General features: G+C 40.9%; 1 protein-coding gene and 1 non-coding gene across 3 annotated transcripts in view; one reads left to right on the top strand and one right to left on the bottom strand.

Moving 5' to 3' along the window:
- The window catches only part of YWHAZ (tyrosine 3-monooxygenase/tryptophan 5-monooxygenase activation protein zeta), a 35,262-nt gene extending 12,086 nt beyond the window's left edge, over positions 1–23,176 (bottom strand). Inside the window, exons 1-2 of one of the 2 annotated variants that reach the window (XM_040260969.1) lie at positions 22,691–23,176; positions 19,449–19,753 (exon numbers count right to left, since the gene is read on the bottom strand). In XM_040260969.1, coding sequence (XP_040116903.1) covers positions 19,449–19,742 — 294 coding nt within the window. In that variant the 5' untranslated portion in view covers positions 19,743–19,753; positions 22,691–23,176. Of the gene's footprint in view, positions 1–19,448; positions 19,754–22,170; positions 22,386–22,690 lie in introns of those variants that run through there. The other variant, XM_040260970.1, reaches the window with a different exon arrangement.
- Positions 4,531–4,602, top strand: TRNAC-ACA. The gene has a single exon. It is a non-coding gene; the product is annotated as a tRNA-Cys (tRNA).
- Positions 23,177–23,400: the final 224 nt, after the last annotated feature.

The raw sequence follows: 23,400 nt of genomic DNA, 5'->3' as shown, positions 1-23,400 counted from the left end.
AGGACTGTACATGGAACAACAGACTGGTTCCAAATAGGAAAAGGAATATGTCAAGGCTGTATATTGTCACTCTGTTTATTTAACTTATATGCAGAGTACATCATGAGAAATGCTGGGCTGGAGGAAGCACAAGCTGGAATCAAGATTGCCAGGAGAAATATCAAGAACCTCGGATATGCAGATGACACCACCCTTATGGCAGAAAGGGAAGAACTAAAGAGCCTCTTGATGAAAAAGCAGAGTGAAAAAGTTGGCTTAAAGCTAAACATTCAGAAAACTAATCATGGCATCCAGTCCCATCACTTCATGGCAAACAGATTGAGAAACAGTGAAAACAGGGACAGACTTTATTTTTTGGAGCTCCAAAAATCACTGCAGATGGTGACTGCAGCCGTGAAATTAGAAGACACTTGTTCCTTGGAAGAAAAGTTATGACCAACCTAGATAGCATATTCAAAAGCAGAGACATTACTTTGCCAACAAAGGTCTGTCTAGTCAAGGCTATGGTTTTTCCAGTGGTCATGTATGGATGTGAGAGTTGGACTATCAAGAAAGCTGAGTGCCAAAGAATTGACGCTTTTGAACTATGGTGTTAGAGAAGACTCTTGAGAGTCCCTTGGACTGCAAGGAGCTCCAACCAGTCCATCCTAAAGATGAGTCCTGAGTGTTTATTGGAAGGACTGATGTTGAAGCTGAAACTCCAATACTTTGGCCACCTGATGCGAAGAGCTGACTCATTTGAAAAGACCCTGATGCTGGGAAAGACTGAAGGCAGAAGGGGACGACAGAGGAGATGGTTGGATGGCATCACCAACTCCATGCACATGAGTTTGGGTAAACTCCGGGAGTTGGTGATGGACAGGGAGGCCTGGCGTGCTGCAGTCCATGGGGTCACAAAGAGTCGGACTCGACTGAGTGACTGAACTGAACCAGAACCTACGAGTAACAAAAGGCAAAAGCCAGGCTGCTTACTGGCCTAATGATAAACCAAAAAGGACCGAGTGCCAACACAGTGGTGAATGTTTCTGATAAAATGGAGACTACAAAAAGTTGAAAAAGCAAACTCATCACTGTACCCATTAAATAAATACATAGAGTTCTGTCACTTATACCTCAGTAAAGCTGTTAAAAATAAAAGGTGAGACAGGGATACATGACAAACTTAAAATCTTTTGATGACATAAAAGTAAAAACCATTAAAATTTAAACAAAAAAAGCAAGAAAGACTGGATTAAAGAGTAAATTTGGTTCCAAAGGCTAACTGTGAAAGAACAGAATTGTGGTAGACTGACTCCAGAGATGGCCTCCACCACGCTCCTGAGTCAGAGTTAATTTGTTGATTAGCTTTAACCAAACAGAATGCAATAAAGATGACTCCTATTCCAGTTCCAGACCTAACCCTTATGAGGACTAGCAGCTTCCCCTATTACTCTCTTTGAACCCTAAGCCAGCGTTAAAACAAAACAAAAAAACTACCCTGCTAGAGAGCAAGGTCAAGTCAGCTCCAGTCATGAGACATGTTTAGTGAAGCCACACGGGTACTTCAGACCCAGCGGAAGACAGCAATGAATGACTATAGCCAACACCATGTGAAAAACTGTCCAAAAGAATCCAGACAAGCCACAGAGTCATGAAAAAGAATTAAATCACTGTTTTAGTTTTTATTGGTTTGTTATGCAGCAAGACACAATTGAGAAAATAAAAATATTACTTCAGTAATAAATGGCATTTTAACACTTAAATTAAGCACTTTATATGGATTAATTGATCCTTCCATAACCTTACCTCTGAGAGACAAACTACAATTAGCCCCATATCATATAAGACAACAAACAGGGCCCAGCAGTATACGTGCTCAAACTACAGCTAAGCTGCAAAGGTGCAACTCCAATGAAGCAGTATGACCTGCTCTACATTATCCTACATTTCCTCTGCCTACTAAGAAGCAGAACATGATTCAGAGATAGTAATTAGAAACCAAAGTTAAGGATGATGTTTTAGCTCTACACTGTGCTGATGAGACCAAATCTAGAGTATGTTGTTCCTTTAAAAATAGAGAGTTCACTGCCAGTCCGGTGGTTAAGACTCCACTCTTCCACTGCAGGGGACAAGGATCTGAGCCTTGGTGGGGGAACTAAGATGTCAAACGCCCACCCCAAAATATCTAGACAGGCTTTGACAAACTGGAGGGTATCCAGGAAAGCAAGCAAGAATGTTGATGAAACTAGAAACAGTCATGAAAACTGAAAAAAAATTTAACATGAATGGCTCCAGAAGACAAGACTAAATTTAGGCAGAGGCAGATTTCTGCTCAGTATGAGAAAACTTATGAAACAAATTTGGAATAGGTCATCTCATTAGATGGCAAGTTCTACTCTTCTTATTTTAAAGGAGCAAATCACTATTTTTCAGAGATTCATAAATCAGATGTGGTTTCATTCAACTCTGAGATATGGAAGATACAGAATTCGCTGAATTAAGTTAACTAGCGGTGATTTAAGTATGTTAATTTATCAGACTGAACAAAGAGAAATAAACGTTCAATTTTCCAGATTTTTGCCAGAGGAGAAAAGCATGATGGAAGGGGCAAGACCATGATGGGAATAAAAACAGAAGGGAAAAAAAGGAAGCTGCACTTCTTAGAAAGCAGCAGTGACAAGAAAAACTGGAGAACAAAAAACAAAGAGGAAAGAACTAATAGCTATTTTCAAAACATACATAAACCAGAATACCCTGCACTAGGTATACAATACAATACAACCTCCTGTTTCATTCATGTATACCAGGTAAAATGAAGGTGATGACAGCTGGGACACTGTGACAATCTGAATTTAAAAGGAGACACAGCATTTATACAAGGCAAGACGCAAACAAGGTGCCACAATTTCTATTTATAAAACGAAGGTTAGGCTGACTACTAATGTACCTTTCACTTGTAAAATTCTCCATATAACATAGCACCCTGACTTTCTAATCTAAATGTAATTTATAACAGGAAAGGATTTTCGTGTCAAATGCAAACTTTCACACTGTGCACTCACACTGGACAGGGGCTGCCATGTGAACACACGGGGACCTTGCTGAAACAGAATCTGATTTAGATTTACAGTAGTTTCTCAAGCACTTAAAAAAAATCTGTTTTTGACGATAGCTACTGTCTTTTAAAGATAATCATGGTCATTTAAAATACCTAAAATCAATTCTCTAAATTAGAGTTAATGCATGTACTGACTTTATGCAGTAGTCATCTCAATAACGAGATTGGAAGCATAAAACCTACATCTGAAATGTCTCTGTAAATGGTTCATAATCCAAGCTAAATACACAATGTAATTCTGGAGAGGTTGCTGAACCTTAATCTCATCAACAGACAAAAGGGTTTGAGATTTTAGAGTTAAAAGATTTGTTTTTTCCTTTACAGTATCAAGTACAATAACTTCCTAGGTTGTATAAAAACACTTAAGATATATGGGGTGAAGTAATGATTTCTGCCCCAAAGTTAAACTACCCAAGGCAGAATATATAAACAATAGTTTCTAACACATGTCTTGATCCAAAGAAGGTCAATGCTTTGACTTTGGGAGTGTATTAATACTAAGGAACCTCATAAACTGACAGGTTATCTAGTTCTGACTGTGCTTCTTAAGGCTCAACCTGCCAGCACTACAATAAACACTTAATCCTAACCATGGTCAAATATTTCTAATAAAAGGTTTGTAAAGTGAAAATCCACCTCTGTTCTAATGATATACCTCTCTCTCTCACTGTCCTTCAATCTGACTACAGTCTGAAATTAAAGAGTAAAACATCAACTCTTTAGGAACAATCAAGACTAGAGAATACCCTAAAACACCAAAACTGCTGCTGACCTGGTGGTGGCAAGGCCCTAATTTCTGGGCATCCGAGCATTTCTTGGAGCAACAGTTTGGGGTAATAGAAACAATATAAACTAAAATCAGGCAAACTTATATACCTGTCTCATCATTAATTTTGAGATCTCAGACAAGTTAATCTCTTAGAACCTTAATTTTCTCATCTATAAAAGAATTAAACAAAATTTAATTTTATACAATGATTTATCCTTTAATAAAAACATACAAATTGATTAAAATGAAAATCTACTTCAAAAGGCAGCTATAGGTCTAACTGAGTATCAATATAAACAGAAAAGCACCAGTCACAGCACCTGACAGAAGGCACACTCTGCTGCTGCTGCTAAGTCACTTCAGTCATGTCCGACTCTGTGCGACCCCACAGACAGCCGCCCACCAGGCTCCCCCGTCCCTGGGATTCTCCAGGCAAGAACACTGGAGTGGTTTGCCATTTCCTTCTCCAGTGCATGAAAGTGAAAAGTGAAAGTGAAGTCGCTCCATGTGTCTGACTCTTAGTGACCCCATGGACTGCAGCCTACGAGGCTCCTCTGTCCATGGGATTTTCCAGGCAAGAGTACTGGAGTGGGGAGGCACACTCTACTCAGACGTAAATTTAAAGCCTGGGGATCTTGACATTCAAAAATCTGCTTTAGTGTGCTCCCTGGTGGCTCAGACGGTAAAGCGTCTGCCTACAATGCAGGAGACCCGGGTTCAATCCCTGGGGAGGGAAGATGTCCTGGAGAAGGAAACGGCAACCCACTCCTGTATTCTTGCCTGGAAAATCCCATGGATGGTGGAACCTGGTAGGCTACAGTCCATGGGGTCGGGTCGCAAAGAGTCAGACAAGACTGAGCAACTTCACTTCACTCTCAATTTTAGTACTCTCCTTTGGGTTCAGTCATCAAAAGTTTGTTTATCTAGTAAGAGTGGTGAAATAATGCACAAAAAAACCCTTTCATTTAAAACACAGGATTAAATTACATCAAAGTACAAAAGATAAAGGAAACATTTTCCATTAGTACTTATTCTTTTTACAGCAAACGTGTAAAGGGCACGAGCTACGGAAACACTGCTTACTAGTCATGTCAACTTGACAAAGTTCTGGAATTTCTCTGGGCCTCAGGTTTCTCATCTGTAAAAGAGATACTGGAAAATAGGTGCAACTTCATGAATCTCCCCTAACAGGATGCCGAGGGTCCAAAGATCACTTTTAAGAACTGCTGACTGACTTAAAGCAATCTGAACCATCCACCTTTCGATATACCAAGCTCTAAATGTTTGTTCTCCCTCAAGCTAATTCTCAGCAATACACTAATTTCTGCCAATATCAACAATAGACTAAATAAAATGTTACATTCATAAAACACTATACTGACATTATAAAGAAGTTGTGTGCCAATATGGAATGAAGCATAAAATATAATCAAAGTGTTGTGTGTGTGGATACAACTTACAGAACAGTTTCCATATGATCCTACTTGTATATATTCTTCAAGGACAGAATTGTTTGCACAAGCACTATAAGTTCCCAGGATACAAAAAAAAAAAAAAAAAAAAAAGACTGTTAGAGATTACCTCTGAATAACTGGGATGACGTAGAGAGAGTTTAATTTTTTAACTTTATATCCTATGCTCTACAACATCTGTTATTCAGAACAATATAAAGTAAAATTTAATTATGATTTTGCACCTTCAACTTCTCATGAATGTACTCTCAACCTGCTTACAGGCTCCTTAAAGACACACATTTTGCACATATTAGGCACTCAAACATCAAATCCCATAACAGAGGAAACTTAGAACAATCTTGACTATCAAGAGCTCATCATCTTCCCAAACTTCTAAATAGTTTAGGTAAAATGTGATGGCAATTACTGAAGCTGAGATTGAAGGTTAGATAATGAATATTTTGCTCCAAGAGGAAAAACATTCTGTTTCTTTAAAGACCTAAAGTCAATAAAGTCAAGTCGCTCAGTCGTGGTCGACTCTTTACAACCCCATGGACTGTAGCCTATCAGTCTCCTCAGTCCATGGAATTCTCCAGGCAAGAGTACTGAAGTGGGCTGCCATTTCCTTCTCCATTAAAGATCTAATTGTTCAAAAATGACAGGTGTCTGGTTGCTGTTCTATGCACATATATTCAGAAATAGCAGGCAAAGGGCAAGCTAGGTACATCCCAGATGCTTTCAGGACCCTTGGATAAGCTCTAGGTTCTACGTAATGACTCTAGAGGGGGCAACTAAGAAAGACAAAACAACAGAAATTCACCAGAGATAGGGTGGGAGAACAGTCTGAGGCAGTAAGGTGAAGTAAATCTGTTTGGAAGTCAGAACACCTAGATTTTGGTAGTAAAACTCTGCCACCAAGAGCAAATAGAGGAGTTTCAGATAGAAAACCATGATACACCCCCTCATTCAAGCTACTGTATTTTATAACAGCATTCTTTTCAAAACCTTCTTTCCAAATTTCATCCCAGGAAAGCTTCTCTAATGCACTGAATACTTTCCAACCCCCCATTCTTCCTTTATTAAACGAGAATCAGACATTATATAGACTATAATGGGTATTTACTAATTTTTTGAAGTGTTTACTACAGCTCTGAAGAATGACCACCTGCCATGAAGCACTCATATCACTGGGCTATAGGCTATGATTTGGCTTGTCAATTAGAATGAAATGAAGTGAAGTGAAAGCCGCTCAGTCATATCTGACTCTTTGTGACCCCATGTGACCCCATGGACTATACAGTCCATGGAATTCTCCAGGTCAGAATACTGCAGTGGGTAGTCTTTCCTTTCTCCAGGGGAGCTTCCCACTCAGGGATTGAACCCAGGTCTCCTGCACCGCAGAAGGATTTACCAGCTGAGCCACAAGGGAAGCCTGTCAATTAGAATACATGAAGCCCATTAATGAAAATAAATTTCAAAAGAAAATTACAAGTTATAGAGCTGGGATATCTTCCCCTTTCAAAAAAGTAATCCATTCATTATAAAATGACATTAGCACTTTGGCAAACTATATTTAGTTCTATGTGGCTCAGATGGTAAAGAATCTGCCTGCAATGTGGGAGACCCAAGTTCGATCCCTGGGTCAGGAAGATCCCCTGGAGAAGGGAATGACAACCCACTCCAGTATTCTTGCCTGGAGAATCCCATGGACAGAGGAGCCTGGCGGGCCACAGTCCATGGGGTCACAAAGAGTTGGACACAACTGAGGGACTATCAAAAGGATCTGCCTACAATGCGGGAGACCCAGGTTCAATCCCTGGGTTGGGAAGATCTCCTGGAGAAGGAAATGGCAACCCACTCCAGTATTCTTGCCTGGAGAATCCCATGGACAGGGGAGCCTGACAGGCTATAGTCCATGGGCTCCCAAAGAGTCGGACACAACTGAGCAACTTCACTTTCACTTTTCATTGATTAGAAAAAATCATATTTACGGGGCACATCTATCGTTAAAAAAAATTTAATGGGTACTTTTATACTATAGGGAGTTTTTAGAAGTCTCACTGCTGTTTAAATTTGAAAATATAATGTCCTAAAAATAATGGTTTGGTAACAGAACAACAGCATGTGTATCCTAATATGATACACCAAGGAAGGCACAATGTCATTCCCAGGAATTTTCCCCGAAAATGCACAATCTGAATTTACTCATGAGAAAATCACCAGATGAATCCAAACCAGGGAATAGTTTACCAAAAACAGAAACTGGCCAGAACTCTTGAAAAAAGTGGCAAATACGTAAAAAGGCAAAGACTGGAAAACTGATCCAGATTAAACTAGAGTAAGGAGACAAGACAAACTGTGATCCTGGACTGAATTCTGGACCAGAATTAGGCAATTATGGTGGTACACTTTCTAAGTGCTATGGGTTACATAAGTTTATTTTATCCATTATTTTATTAATTTATTGATTTAGACCATTAAGAGAACCAGGTAAAGGATATATGGGAACATTTTAAATTATTTCAAAATAAAAAGTCAAAAAAATAACAGGCTAGAAAAGACCATTTAATTACCGTATGGTAGAAGAGGATACTTTCCCTTTTGGTTATTTAATATTACAATTAATATATAAGTTTTAAAGAGGAAATCGGATTCTTTTTCTGGAAGATTATCATTGAGTTCTGCACTCCAACCTTATACCGTTTTTCATGCTCATCTGGGTTTTTCAAATTTCCTTATTTGGCTGGTAAAACTTGTGTTTAGGAGATAATATGAAAACGAGTGATGTACTTGTAAATAAAAATATGAGGGGTGGAGACGAGGTTCCCACTTCGTTTCAGACTATATTCCACCAATTGGTCACACTTTAATTTCCATTAATGTAAATATACCTTAAAAAAAAAAAATCACTAAGCAAATAGTAAATAGTCCCAGAATATCAAAGCAAAATAATCAACTTCTAATGAGACATTTATGGACTACAATTTGAAAACAGCTGGGGAAGCATCTCCTTTGACTTGACCTCACTAGATACGTGTACACTGAAAAGTCCAAGCCTCCACAACCCATTCCTCTCTTTTAGATTGTACAATCATAGCCCTTTTCCACGAACACAACAAAGAAAAAGAGGTCAGGATATAGATATTACACATTTATACCAATCAAGCATAAAAAATGTTGATGGTTAAAAGGTGCCAAGAACTTGAAGCACAAGGCGTTCAAGTGTGATTCCTGTTATTTTCAAGTATAAAACTCTAAAAATTCAGTCTAAAACTAAAGGCATCACTTTTAATGAAAATGTTATTCTTCCCAGCTTGCAAAATGGGATTTAACCTTCACTAAAAACACACTTCTAACTTCTCTAATATCTAACTTATCAAACAATTCAAATACATGAAATTCCAATGAAACAAAAAGTGGTCACTCTGCAAATTAAATGCAACTGGATCTCTCCCAGATTAACCAACACCCATACAAGTCAAGCAACTAGACAAAATCCTGTTGTGCTTCAGCATCTTGATCTGTGAAAATGAAAAAACCAGGTAGGGCAGATGCTCCTTTAAGCCTAAAATCCACTGATTCAATAAAATTCACCTCTCAATTTATTATCCAATTTAAAAACTCAGAAGCCCCACAAATGTCATTTTAAATATCCTCAATATGAAATTTATTTCAACAGCACAATGTAGAAGGTCAAAATTCTGGTATAGCACAATTCCCTTGTGCACAGAGAATTTCCCCAAACTTTCACTTTGAGGAAAGAGTGAAAAGAAAGTGGCTATTTTCGTTGAGATAAAAGGCCCATCAATTTGGAAATTATTCTCTTACTCCCTCTTGTGGCTGGATTGCTTTCTTTTCAATTACAACTTCCATCAGTTGCTTCCAAAAGTGCTCCACCAAAACTGCTAGAGAATTAGTTGGTGTCAAGAACTGATTTGGGGCTCCCCTGGTAGTTCAGCTGGTAAAGAATGGGCCTGCAATGCAGAATACCCAGGTTTGATCTCTGGGTCAGGAAGATTCCCCTGGAGAAGGCAATGGCAACCCACTCCAGCAATCTTGCCTGGATAATTCCATGGACAGACCATGGAGTTGCAAAGAGTCAGATATGATGAAGCAACGAACACACACAAACACGCGTACACATGAACTGATTTCGTTGGTGTTTGTACACTTTTTGACTTTCTGTGCAATGCTGGCACAAAGTAATATTTTAGGTGTTTTATGAATGATAAGGTCACACTGCTATAAATGGGCAGAGTTGCTTAACTTCAAGGATGCAACCATACAGGACTCTGACCAGCTACTTAACTGAATGCATTTTCCATTAGTAAGAACTGGTAAATCTGCACCATTTAAGTTTTAGCATATCAACAAGAAATTTGATAAAGCCAAGATTCAAAATGTACCTCCTAAAAATTAAGATGGTGAAACATACCAAAAAGAACTTAACGAATATTGACTGGTAACTGCTAAAACTGACACTAGGAGGTTTTCCTTCTCCCCTTCCCCAGAGCCCTTTTCAGAGCTGGCATTACTGTTGACCTGGGCTGAAGTTTCTCACCCATCAAAGCTCCATTTCCCAGTATTTCCATCACGAAGGATGTTTTGTTTAAAAAAAAAAACTCATTTTTTATAGTGTTTTAAAAACGTGCACATGCACTTTGTATATTATGTACAGCTCCCTAGTGGACCAGATTTTATCAGCCACTTTTTAAATAGAAAGCTGAAGACCAGTTCTTCTGAATTTGACCAACACAGCACTTTCCCCTCTAGGTTGCTGAGATTTCTATGAACAGAGGGTTTTTTCCTCCTCTGTTAGTATTATTTTTTAATTTTACTTTTTACAACGATAGTTGGTTTCTGCTGTATCCCTATGATCCAATTAAGCCTGATGATAATGCTCTATCAGGTGGAAACGATCAAAGAGGAAAGTGAAAGGAAAGGTCATTACAAGAGCATGATTGTTCTGATGTCATAAACATCTAGCAGAAAAATATTCATCAAATTACTGACTTGAGGACTTGCTTGTTCTAAGTATACTACAACTTACCTACATAAATCAATGTCCTCAATTGTCCATTTCCCAGAATAACATTTTGAAGATAATGTGTTTTGAGTAAGATTTTTACCAAGTGCCCCCGGGTTGAATGTGGTTCAAGTGTTCCTTTGAAATTCTGGGCAACGGTTTTTAATGTATGTTTTAAGAAGCAAAAATAATTATGATCTGACAATTCACAAGTCTTGAATGTTGATTCAAGAGAAGTGGGTCTATCTCAGAAACACATTTATACTTAATCACCTGGATGAGAAACATTCAACTCACCACTGGGTTCCTTGGTAATACTGTTAATTTGAAAGAAGTCCCAGATCCCTCAACTTGTTTGCAAGACAGAAGTTAACTTCCACTAAAACATTTCTAACTTCTCTAATATTGTCCAACTCATTAAGCAATTCAAGTCAGTCAATCCCTGTACTACAAAAATTGGGCATTCCTGGGACTCCTGGTTTTAAAAGAATGAACATGCATACAAGTCAACCTATTGGACAAAGTCTTAGCTTGACTTACTTCACTCTATAACATTTGGACTATCTTTATATTCTTTCTTTGTCATCTGTTATAACCATATTTTTATTTGGAGGAGAACAGAAGAAAGCTCACAAATTCCATTGTGAGAAACTAAGAAAAAGATTATATGCTGAACTCTTTTACTAATCTATTCCAATAAAAACAAATGTGAATGTGTGTCATCAACAGGGCCACACTAACACGTCACCTATATTCATCCATGCTCTGCTGTCCCCAAGACCCATACTATAGCAAAAGAATGTCAACAGAATAAAATTAGTGAAATCTGCCAAGATATAAAACTATTTTATAGCACACTACTAATGTTATACATTAACAGAAAATGTAAAACTGTCATCAATGACAAACTGCAATTGCATAGCAATTTTTACAGATACAAGTTTTTCATTATTATAGGGAAATGCTCACTAGAGAATAAAATGGAGAACAACCTGTTGCAAAGAAATGTACTTAGTCCAATGGTAACTGATAAGAATGTGGTGGCTAAGCATGCCGTTTTTCCCAAGCCAAATTCAAACTTGTGCCATCTAAATATTAAGCATATCATATTCCTGCAGTGTGTTTTACAAATTAAATACGAATGTCAAGAGTCCTGTTTTTAAGGGGAATAAAGGAATAGAGCCAATTCTAAACTCAAAAACAACTCAGACATCAAGATTAAAGAAAGTTATTAGATTGCTGCAAAAGTAGTTGCAGCTTTGCATTGTTGGAACTTTGGTATTGGAATACATTCTTAAAGTAAATGTGGTTATGTTATACATTATTTTCATGCGCATTTCTTGCTTTATGTTTTTTTTGCTAATGACATTACTATTGCTATTTATTTTAGACTGCAGAAATGTTAGACAAAAAGCAAATTACAGCGATTTTTAAATTCAAGTTCAAAATGGGTGGTAAAGGAGCAGAGACAACTCACAACGACAAATTTGGCCCAGAAACTGCTAACAAAGGTACAGTGCACTGGTGGTTCAAGAAATTTTACAAAGGAGGTGAGAGTCTTGAAGACGAGGAGGGTAATAGCCAGCCATTTGAAGCTGATCCCCTTACAACTACACAGGAAGTTGCTAAAGAACTCAACATCCACCATTCTACAGTCATTCGATATTTGAAGCAAATTGGAAAGGTGAAAAAGCTCAGTAAGCGGTTGCCTCATGAGCTGACTGAAAATCAAAAAATCGTCGTCTTGAAGTATTTTCTTCTCTTATTCTAAATGAATCATTTTCCAATCTGATTGTGACGTGCAACAAAAAGTGGATTTTATGACAACCAATCACTAGATCAGTGGCTAGACCAGGAAAAGCTCCAAAGCACCTCCCAAAGACAAATTTGCACCAAAAAAGGTCATGGTCACTGTTTGGTGGTCTGCTGCTGGTGTCATACACTATAGCTCTCTGAATTCCGGCAAAACCGTTATATCTGAGAAGTCTGTGCAGGAAATCAATGAGATGCATCAAAAACTGCCATGCCTGCAGCCGGCACTGATCAATAGAATGGGCCCAAATTCTCCTCCACAGTAACACCTGACCAATTGCATGTCGCATAACCAACACTTCAAAAGTTGAACAAATTGGGCTATGACTACAACATCTTGCCTCATCCACCATATTCACCTGAACTCTCACCAACTATCATTTGTTCAAAGCATCTTGACAACTTTTTGCAGGCAAAACATTTCCACAACCAGCAGGAGGCAGAAAATGCTTTCCAAGAGTTCATCGAATAATGAAGCATAGATTTTTATGCTACAGGAATAAACAAAAACTTTCCTCTGTTGGCAAAAATGTGTTGATTGTAATGGTTCCTATTTTGATTAATAAAGATGTGTATGAGCCTAGTTATAGTTATTTAAAATTCACTGTCTGAAACCACAATTACTTTTGTACCAATCAGAGTAAAGAAACCCTCAGGCCATAAGATGGAAATTGGCAATGGCTTGTATCAGGGACAAGACGACCAAACAAGAGCCAAAGGCTGAGAAGGAAAGCATTTGCTTTATAAAAAGATAAGAGTAAGAGCTATCTGTATGCAGCACAGAACTGGGAAAAGAACAGTAAAGGTAACAAGTCCAAGTGAATGACCACCACTAGCAATATAAAGTTTATAACTTAGCTTCTGTCCATTAAAATTAGGTCAAGTTTATTCTTACAACATCACTTTCTTGCCAATATGCTTCCGAGTGGGAGAGTAAAGGATAGAACTACTACTAGTAGAATGGGAGTGGCAAAGAATCCTGGGTACTACCCACAGGAAATGTACCATACAAATGAGTATCAACATGAATGTAAACAGTTGAGAACCAATGATGCAGCCAACACAGCAATTAACTTACAATTAGAAAAAGAACTCAAAGTTGAGTCCAAGATGTCATTGTTAAAAGTCTAGAAAATGTGCTAAAAATTAAGAGGTTAGAAAGAATACGTAGTTTCAAAAGGAAGAGGAGCTCCTGATTGCAGCACACTGAAGCTGACAGCAGAGGTTCAGTGAGTGCTCAAGAATCTGTCTCCCAATGCAAGGGAAGGTGGTTCAATACCTGGTCACGGAACTAAGCCCACGTGTCAACTGACAACCAAGCTCCACACTCTAAAGCCTGCACACCACTGCTGGAGAGGAGCCCACATGCCATGACGACATATCCTGCAACTGCAACACAGATCCTACATGACACAACTAAGACCTGAGCAAATACCAAAAAGAAGAAGAAGAAAAAATTCCCTAAAGAGCTGTGTTTATACTCAATGCAAAACCGTAATAAAGAGAGCCGGAAATCAGGATGAAATCACAATAGGGATTATCTCAGGAATTAAAAAAAAAAATTCTAAGGCCTATTAGCATTTCAGTGGACTACATTAAGTTTTTCTGAGCTTAGCTGACATCAGAACACCCATAATTTTTACTTCCTCTTGCAATGCAGGAGATGCAGGTTCAATCCTTGGGTTGGGAAGATCCACTTGAGGAGGAAACGGCAACCCACTCCAGTATTCTTGCCTGAGAAATCCAACAGACAAAGGAGCCTGCCGGGCTGTACAGTCCATGGGTCGCAAAACAGTTGGGACACAACTGAGAGACTAGTCAACAGCAAATTATATTCATGGCAGGGGGGAACCCTATGTCTTTCATAGATTGAAGCCCCAATTCCAAAAACCCAACGTTAATACTTAAATGATTATAAACTATGATAGAGGGTACTGAAAATCTGCTTCTGATGTTAGCAGGAGAAAGTTAGCTCTGATTTTCTTTATAAAAGCACAACTTTTTTTTGCATGTCTTGGAAGAGGCAAAATCCGGCATCATTTCCTTTGGGTAAAGTTTTTTGCAAGGCCATTAAGTCCCAAATTCATTAATTTATAACATAATTGACCCCTTCATGCTCTAACCAGCACCCTCTCTCTCTTCCTAATCTCATCTCCTGCAAAATTACTGCAAAAGGCTTTTGAATAAAGCAACTGTTTCCACCCAACGCTCTGATAGAATGAACCATCACTTAATTTGCTGGATTAACCAAACCTCACTTAATAGACTGGCTTTACGCCAGGCCTTTTTCATTCCTAGGCAAACACCAATAATGCCCATGTCATTTTATCTTTGGGCTAAATACTTCAGATACATTTTTCAGCTACTCTCTGAAACCCCCTTTAGTTTCTATGAGCAGTTAAACCATTATTGAGCCTTGTATTTGTTCCCCAAGCTACGCCACTATACTTGGATATAATTACTTAAAATGCTATGCTATTTTTGTTATCAAATTTAAGTTTGAAAAGAAGCATTTCTAATGCAATTACACTGAATGTTTTGAAATGACTATTTTTAAAGGAGACACACACACACGTTAATCACTTGGGTTATCCAAACAATTGAAGATTAGAAAATTTGCTTACGTTCTTTTAGCTTCTGAGTTCTTACTCTACTATGTAAACTCAAATTACATTTTATAAAGATTGCGTCTCTTTTAGCAGCAGTAAGTTATTTTCAAACTGTAGGTCTATGTACAATTCAAAGAAAAGGTCTTAGCTCCACACTAGAAATGGGCAAATGAACACACACATTTGTTTTAACTGAAAATGTTTAGAATACGTAGGAACACAATTTGAACTACTTTTCAATTAACCAAGTTCTACTGTACCACTAATGAGATGTTACCGTTAAGATTTTTTTATGAGTAAAAAAATGGGCATTTAATTTTTGGCCACACCCTGCAAAACATGTGGGATCTTACTTCCCCAACAAGGGCGTGAACCTTCACTCCTGCATTTGAAGTGTGGAGTCTTAACCACTGGACCACCAGAGAAGTCCCCAAATTGAGTGTTTTTAGAAGAAAAACTGAAAAGCAAAATTACTCTTGGTAAACTATAGAGATACTCTAAGGTGTCTTTATTTCCCTAGGTCTCTAATTCAAATGTGTCTGCTGGGGCCGAATACAATTTCTTCCTCTTTCTTGGGCAGATCAGAAGAGTCAAAGAGTTCATAAGTGTACATGTTCCTCCTATACTTTTAAGATTTTTCTTAGGTTTTTCTGCTTGAATTTCAATTTTTAATTCTGTAATCTATTCCTTAGTTCACTTTTAACTATCTTCACAGCTCATCTAATCACCATCTGTTTCTCTTTCTAGAACAGCAGGAAAGACTTCATTCTTATATTAAATATAAAGTATTGTTAGGCTGAAAAAGGATAAGTAACCTGTTGCTCTTGACCAAGCTGTTATTCCTCCCCTTCCCACCAAATAGTAAACACCTATCTTTCCATTGTTTCTTTCCTTTACATTTAATACACCTCAGACTTCCCAAATACACAAACTACCTCACCAGGTACAATAGTTAACCGTTATCAAGAACACTCTTAAAAAGACTGCTGAATTTTATTACCAAAAGACTGTCCAATGCAGTTTTTAAAGCCCAAGGCACTTCCCAGCTTGCTCCTGCTTAATGGCAGTTCTATGGAGATAAAAACCAGTGCCCAGCAACACCACCTTAAAAATGTAGAGAAGCGTAACAAAATGGAACTCAGTCAAGTTAACTGAATCACACAACAAATATTGTTGCCAACTGTTATAAATGACAGACTCACGATTCTACTAATTCATGTCCTAATAAGGAAGCCATTCTTTTTAACTTATTCCAGTGGCTTTCAATTCTTAAAATGAAACCTTTGAAAACTTGCTGGCCAGTATGGGCCTCTGTCCTTGAAAGATAGAGAATTTTTAAGGTTTCTTGGATCCTTTAAATTTCATTCTTAGATTCCCAAGTTAGAGAGACCTCTATTAACTTATAGGCAGGTTTGTACCACTCTCACTGCTTTACAGAGAAGGCCCAAACTGAGATAAACGGGGCACCAAGAGCTCTATCTGATCTTCTCCACAGCAGTCCTATGGAGTAGGTATTATTCCCATTTAATTAAGCTCAGTTTTCTCTGATGAATATCTTCAAGCCACCCGGCCATTTAAAGGTAACACAGGTTACGACTCAAAACCTGCTCTTTTTAGGCGGCTATATTATTGAGTTTGAATTAGGTACAACCTAGTACGCATATGCTTATTTCATTTTACATTTCATCATGTTCAAGATAAAACTACCTAATTTTTGGCTTCTTGTGACTTTAGACAGAAGAGGTATGTACCCCTTCCTCCACTGACACAAGAACATTTGGTCTAAGATCTGCTAGAAAAGGCTGACTGCATTAGTTCACATACTGTAATTTCAAATTTAACAACACAAGGAAGAGAAGAACCATAATTTCGCATAAAGAGAAGTTCATGTTGTGAGAATAAGGCCAGTGACCATGTTCTTCAGTAATGCTCTAAAACTTCTGTATAAAGTAACATGGTCCCTGCTCGTTCACTGCTTAGTAAATAGTATAAATTAAACAAACATTTGATAAGTACATATAACCTAATAAGAGTAAAGAGCTTTTCAGAGAAACTTTGAACCACGGAGGTTAGTTCCTACTAATAGGAAGACAATAAATATTTTCTTAGGCAATATAGAACAATGAAGTCTGGTTCATTAATGATGCTATCAGCCAATAATATCAATTCTGAAAAGCAATTATCTGCTTATTTTTCTCAAATTAAAAGTCAAAGAAAAAAACTAGAGCAATAAAAATTATAACTGGTGACATTTTTATTATATAAGATATTGAGATATAATTAGGCACACGTTCACTAATTATCAAGCAAATCAGGTCAAATCATTTTTTCTCTAGAAGCAACAGTTCTGCTATATTTTATTCTTCCATTTTACTTAACAGGAAAAAAGGAATTTTATGCAAGATGTTTCCCAAGTCAACAGGACCTGTGTGAAGAAAGATGATCAGGAAAAGAAGCCTGCCTGTAAAGAATCACAGTATCTGTAAATATCCAAGTTTCCCCAAGTTGAAACAGAAAAGGCCTTGGAAAATTAGCTGTACTGCTGACCTAGTTCCACCTCTTTTTCAAAAGAAGCCAAAAGCTCATTTACTTAACAAATAATTTGAGTATCTACTATGTATTAGCAGGGATGAGCCATGCAAAGATCACTAATGGAGCTTCACTTCTGAAAAGACTAAGGTTGGAAGCAAAAGCTTTAGAATTCTCTGAGCCTTTTACATAGTAAAGGAATTAAACTTTCATTTATCTATACTTTCAAAGTGGAAATTTCATTTATACTTTCAAACTGGAAATTTCATTTAGACTTGGTGTGAAGCCAGTGTGCTATTCTGAAGGAGAACACACAGTGATCAGCAACCAGTATCAAACTCCCTTAATAATCATTTCAACAGGAAAAGCTATTCAGAGATTAATCCAGATATTCTCACCCACTGATCCAATGCAGTATTGTTTTTCCTTGATAAGGAAAGCAAAGGAAAGTAAAGCTAAAACTGCTACAGTCTTTTCCGAGGAAAACTCTCACGATGGGAGCTTTTATACTTTTTGTGTGGAAAACATGCAAATACCTACCTGGAATTGCAAATAAGCTGTTAGTAGAGGATGAATGTTACCACATCCCCTTTTATTCCTAAAACTGACTTTTGTCTTAAGGGAAATAACAAAACTCTTAATTATTTAATCTATCAGATATAATAACGGGGGGGGAAAACATCAGAGTGAACAAAATTAAATCACACACTCAGGTTCTTACCAGTAAACAGAGCAAGGAAGGTGGGGAAAAGTCCAATAGCAGTTTTTTTATTATAGGGAAACACAGTATTTTCAAATTTTAAATATTCCTATCACATTAGCAAAGCATAAGATAAGCATTTGTCACTGAGTCTCAATAAAAGCATGGAACTCCCTTCTCATTTTAGAAATGAATGATAGCTATCAATATAAAGAGTTCAAGTAAGCAATCAAAAACAAACTACCCACAAGATAGATACCACATGAGAAGACTGTAGCCCACATTAAGATAGAAAACGTTATTCTTCTTTAAAAAGTCTAAAGTAAATCATCATTTCAGAAAAATACTCGTAATTTAGCAACTGAAGCTATTCCATCAGCATTATTAGACTACTGTAAAGGAGTCATAATACCATTACAATTTTAACAAAAACTCCAAACCCCCATCAGAAATAATTCTATATTGCTTATTATAGTACTTCTTCCATGAAAAAGATTCAAATACTAAGAAGGGCAGCTGGATTTTCAGAGGAAATGGGATTCAGCCTCTCTATGTATACCAGAGCCCTGTCAAACAAAGACTCATGTGTATGTAAGAGTACCCATCTGCAATGTAAGAGTAATCATTTAGTTAAACCCACATTAAATATTATTCCACAAACTCCCAGTTCATTAAAATATGAAAGTGTTAGTATACACAGGCTGTTATATGCTAAACGGTTGCACTGTCCACCAACTTATCCTTATATTTCAACTTTTCTGGCACAGAAAGTCGCCGTTTGTAAGAAAATTTTAAAATTAACCAAAATGTAATGTTCAAGTCTTTTAAGCTATTTAGAGAAGCAGTGCTTCAATGGAGTAGACACTGAATTCTTAAAATGCTTCTTGACTGAACCTGGAAAATCAAGCTTTGAGTTTTTCATAATCTTTTAATATGGTTGTCACGTTCAAAGTTGACTTCCAACACTTAAATGCAGAAAGGCAAAAACAACCATCAAGCCAGTTTTCTGCACGGCTGACTCGTTATGCTAACATTTCAGTGGCTGATCCAGGGAAGGCTGCTAGGTCTATGGTCTACTACGTCTCACATAAAGCGAGAGAGGTAAAATTTCTGCATCTATATACTTTCAAGAAAATCAGCTCTAGAACTACTACAAATATTCCAACCACAACTGAAATGATAATTCGATTACTTTACCTTTTCAATTAGAACAAAATATACTACCAATCTATTTGAGCTGACTGATAATCATTACAGAATTCATTTTATACAAATCTAACCACAATTGTTCTAACATTTTAGTAATGACACTCTGAAACACTTGGAAATCTAGACCACCCCATTTTTAAAAGAAAAAGAGAAACCAAAGAAAGAAAAAGCTGAGAGTAATGGAACTGATAATCGTTACAGAAACCCTGTATCACAGTGACACTAGACTGAACGGTTTCTCACCAGTACATCATTGCAGATATCTCTTAGCTCGGTCTCTATTTTCTCTCTGTATTCTCGAGCCATCTGCTGTTTTTTCTCAGCACCTTCCGTCTTTTGCTCAATACTGGAGACGACCCTCCAAGATGACCTACGGGCTCCTACAACATTTTTATAAGCAACTGAGAGAAGATTCCTCTCCTCATTGGATAATTCAGCTCCTTGCTCAGTTACAGACTTCATGCAGGCTGCCATGTCATCATATCGCTCAGCCTGCTCGGCCAGTTTGGCCTTCTGTACCAGCTCGTTTTTATCCATGACTGGATGTTCTGCAGGGGAAAAAAAGTAGCATTTAGATATTTTTTCCAGTAAAACAGACTAAAAATCATAGCCTTTGTAAACATGTTAACATTTCAAACTTAATTACCGATGGAAGATTCTCTACATGTGGAATTCAATCAAACTTCACAAAAAGATGCTCAGAATAAGGAAAAAAAAAAAGTGGCATACTGAGCGAGCATAGTGTACATTTAAAGCCATTAAAATCGGTTTAGCGAAACTAAAATTACATTATCTCACCTTTGTTCACAAGATCCTTAATTTCACATAAAGTTGAAGCACTTGACCAAAAAGGCTGCCTTAAAAACCAATCCTTATCTTGGTCAAAATCTCAACTCTAGTTTCAAATATCACTGGGTATTCAAAAATTAAGCAGCTTTTCTTTAGTGAAAATACCATCTATGAAGAATACTACCATACTTTCAGAATCACGACTCCTGTCAGTTTTAATGTAATTCATGTCCTATTACTGTTAATATCTGCTCTTGTCAAATGTTTAAATTTTAGCTAATAACACTCCCACCCCAAGTCCACTGATCTTTGCAACAGTTGATTAGCATGCCAATTTCCTGGAAGAAATGACCATATTGCTTATTTTAATACTGTGACTGTAAAACCACCACCAAGGATCAATAACTAACCCTAAGGCTTCATTCATCTGTACCTCGTTACATGCACATGGGCTTAAAAAAAACCCTGTGAGTCCTGGAACTTCAATTCTTACTATCTTTGAGCACTAAAATGTAGATAACTAAATGCTTCCCAGTGTGATCAGTGTTTCTGATGTCACTGTTCAGTTTAAATGCAGACTTACTGCCTTGTTTCTAGTAGTCAAAAATTAATTGAATACATTATCACTCAAGCTGCCCTTATCAAGACTTCCTAATTCTTTCTCATTTTAAAGCTCTGGACTTTTCAATTTCCCCCTTATTCTATTCCTTAAGACATCCTTCTGAAAGATCCTAAAGCAGCACAGGAAGATACTAGCCCCTACAGTGGTCCCAAAGGATACATGACTTACCATGAACAGAGGGGTCACTGTCACTCACTGTGGGAACTGACTCCCTTTCTTTACCTTCCACAAAACATTTCTTTTTAAAAAACCAAATCGGAACCAATCCTTTGTATTTAAACAAGTAACTAGCTAGCCTGAATAGGAAGTATACTGTTTTCAATGTCAAACCCAAAATCTATTGTCGCATAAGCTCCCTAGCCCTTACTTGGAATTACCAATTCTCCCCTCTGGAAATTAAAAAATGCTCTCCGGCTAATGCTACTTCTAAAGAAAATTACCTACAACCAGTACAAAGGTTTCTCTCCCGAACCCCTCGGTAAAGAGGGGAAGTGGACTAGTTTTCTCAAAGAATAAGCAGCGCTCCCAGGACTCGCCGCACCCATTTAACCCTTCACCGGCGGAAGACTTCGAGGTGGGTGAAACGACAACGGGCCGCCTGTGACTTTAAAGGGCAAACCCTTCCGTCCGCGCCAGCCGCAACCCCCCTCCTTGGCTCCGCCCAGGCTGGTGCCTCCGCGCAAGTCCCCGCGTCTCCCTCTTTGTCATGGCGGATCTGTGTCAAGGAGCCCAACCTACAGCCTAGTGTTAATTCCCCCACAGGGGCCCGGGTGGGGAGGAGACGCGAGCCCCCGCCTGCGCGGGGAATGGGGAGCCGCCCGCCCGCCTCGGGGGCACGGACGCCGGGGCCGCCCACCCGCCCGCAGAAGCGGAACCACGAGCGGCCGGCCGCGGACACACCCCACTGTCCCGTCGGCGTCCGGCCGCCACCGGCCGCCGCGGGTGCTCCTTTAGTCTCCGGGGGCCCGACAGCTGCAGCCGGTGGGGGAGGGGGCGAGCCACACCCAGGCGAGCCCGGCCGCCGCCGGCTGTTACGCGCTGGCTCACCCGCCCCGCCGAGCGGGGTCCCGGTCGACACACACGCGCGCAGGGACCCTCAGGTCTACCAGGTCCCCGCACCCCCCAGAACGACGAGCGAGCCCCGTGGTCCCCCGTCTTCCCTACCCCTACCTGGGCTCCGAAACCCCCCTCCTCCACGCGGAGATAGAAAGCCAGCTCCATCCCCCCCACTCCGCCGGGAATATTCAAGTTCTCCCCGCCCCCCCCACCCCCGCGGAACCCGGGAAATTCGGCTCGAGGTCTCGGGCGAGCCCCACCCCGGGGCCGGCTCGACCGAAGCACGGCCTCGCCCCGCTCTACCTGGCGGGCGCTTCCGGGCCGCCTTGGCTCGCAGCCCCGTGGCCAGGGCCGACCCTGCCGCCGCCGCGCCGCCGCCGCCTGGGTGGGGGAGGAGGGCTGGGTGCCTCCGCAGCGCGGGGCGCGGAGGCTGCGCCGCCGAGAGGGCGGGAGAGGCGGGGGGAGGGGACGGGGGGCGGCGGGGAGGGGGCGGCTCACCTGCGCCACTGCAATGCCCGCGGCCGCCGAGTCATTCTCTCTCGGGCGGAAGCGGGCAGCGGGGCGGCGCGGAGGAGGGGGCTGCGGGAGGGTGGGGAGGGTGGGGCGGGGTGGGGGGGGCGCGAAAAAGAACGGATCGCGGCCGGCGCTGCCTCGGTCACCCTCGGGAGACCGGCGACCGGGCGGGTCCCTGGGGGAAACCTGGCGTGCGGGCGCCCTTCCCACCCCCCCAACCCCCGGGGACCGGATCAGACCCGGCGCCCCTCCGGGCCGAGGCGTCGATCCGGAAGCAAGTAGCCGGAGGCGGCCGCGAGCCGCCCGCCAGAACCCAGCGGAAGAGAAGCCGCCGCCCGTCTCCGCCTGAGGAGACTCCGCCTCAGCCCAGCGCCGCTCCCAACCGCGGGCGAGCGGGGCTTGAGGGGATGCGGAGCTAGGACTGCTCCCGCGCTTTCGGATGCTTGGCCTGGGACAGGAAGAAGCGGCGCGAGGTGGCGGCGGCGGTGGCGGCCGAGTCCCTTACCTGTGTCCGGAGTAGGTGGCGACGGACGGATGGGGCTCAGCAGTCTCTGGGCGGCAGCGGCGAGGCTGAGACTCTGTCCCTGGATCTCGCTGCTCACAGGCTACAGCCGCTCCGCAGACACGGGGTTTCCTCCAATCACCAGCCCCGGCAGCAGGGGCACCACACGCACAATGACGTCAAACGCTGCTATGGCAACCGTTGATTGGTGCCCACAGCTCTGGGGGCCCAGAGCAACCGCCGCTCCCCAGCGCGCGGCCGTCCTGCCCGCCCGCGCTGGAGGGCGAGTAGAGGAGCGCGCGCGTCCCCTCCGCTCCCAACTCTCCTCCCTAGCCCTCTCGGTTTCCAACTTCTCTACTCCTGTCCTGAGGGTGCCCGCACAGAAAGCCCTTTTTTTTTTCTTCTGGTCACCAGTATCCCCACCGTTTCCCTCGCCTTCCCCACGGATCCCCCGCAACCCTTCTCCGGCTCGCTCCCCCAAAACCAGCCGGGAGGCAATTTTTCCCCACCCCCACTTAGGGTTCGTGCGACCCTTCTGCGCCTGCGCCAGTTACTCCCTCAAGAAGGGGCGCCCGTTCGGCAACATCCGGGACCTTTCACACTCCCTCCTCTCCCCCCCCCCCCCCCCCCCCCCCCCGCCATCCGCCTGGCCCGCCCCGCCCTCCGTGCTTCGCGGCGGTAACTGCCCCCCGGGGCCATCCGCGGGGCTGGAT

The sequence above is a fragment of the Oryx dammah genome, unplaced genomic scaffold (genome assembly GCF_014754425.2).
Source record: "Oryx dammah isolate SB20612 unplaced genomic scaffold, SCBI_Odam_1.1 HiC_scaffold_19, whole genome shotgun sequence".
NCBI classification, from domain to species: Eukaryota; Metazoa; Chordata; class Mammalia; order Artiodactyla; family Bovidae; genus Oryx; species Oryx dammah.
Note: the sequence above shows the minus strand (reverse complement) of the source record. Positions and strands in the feature narration are given on the sequence as shown.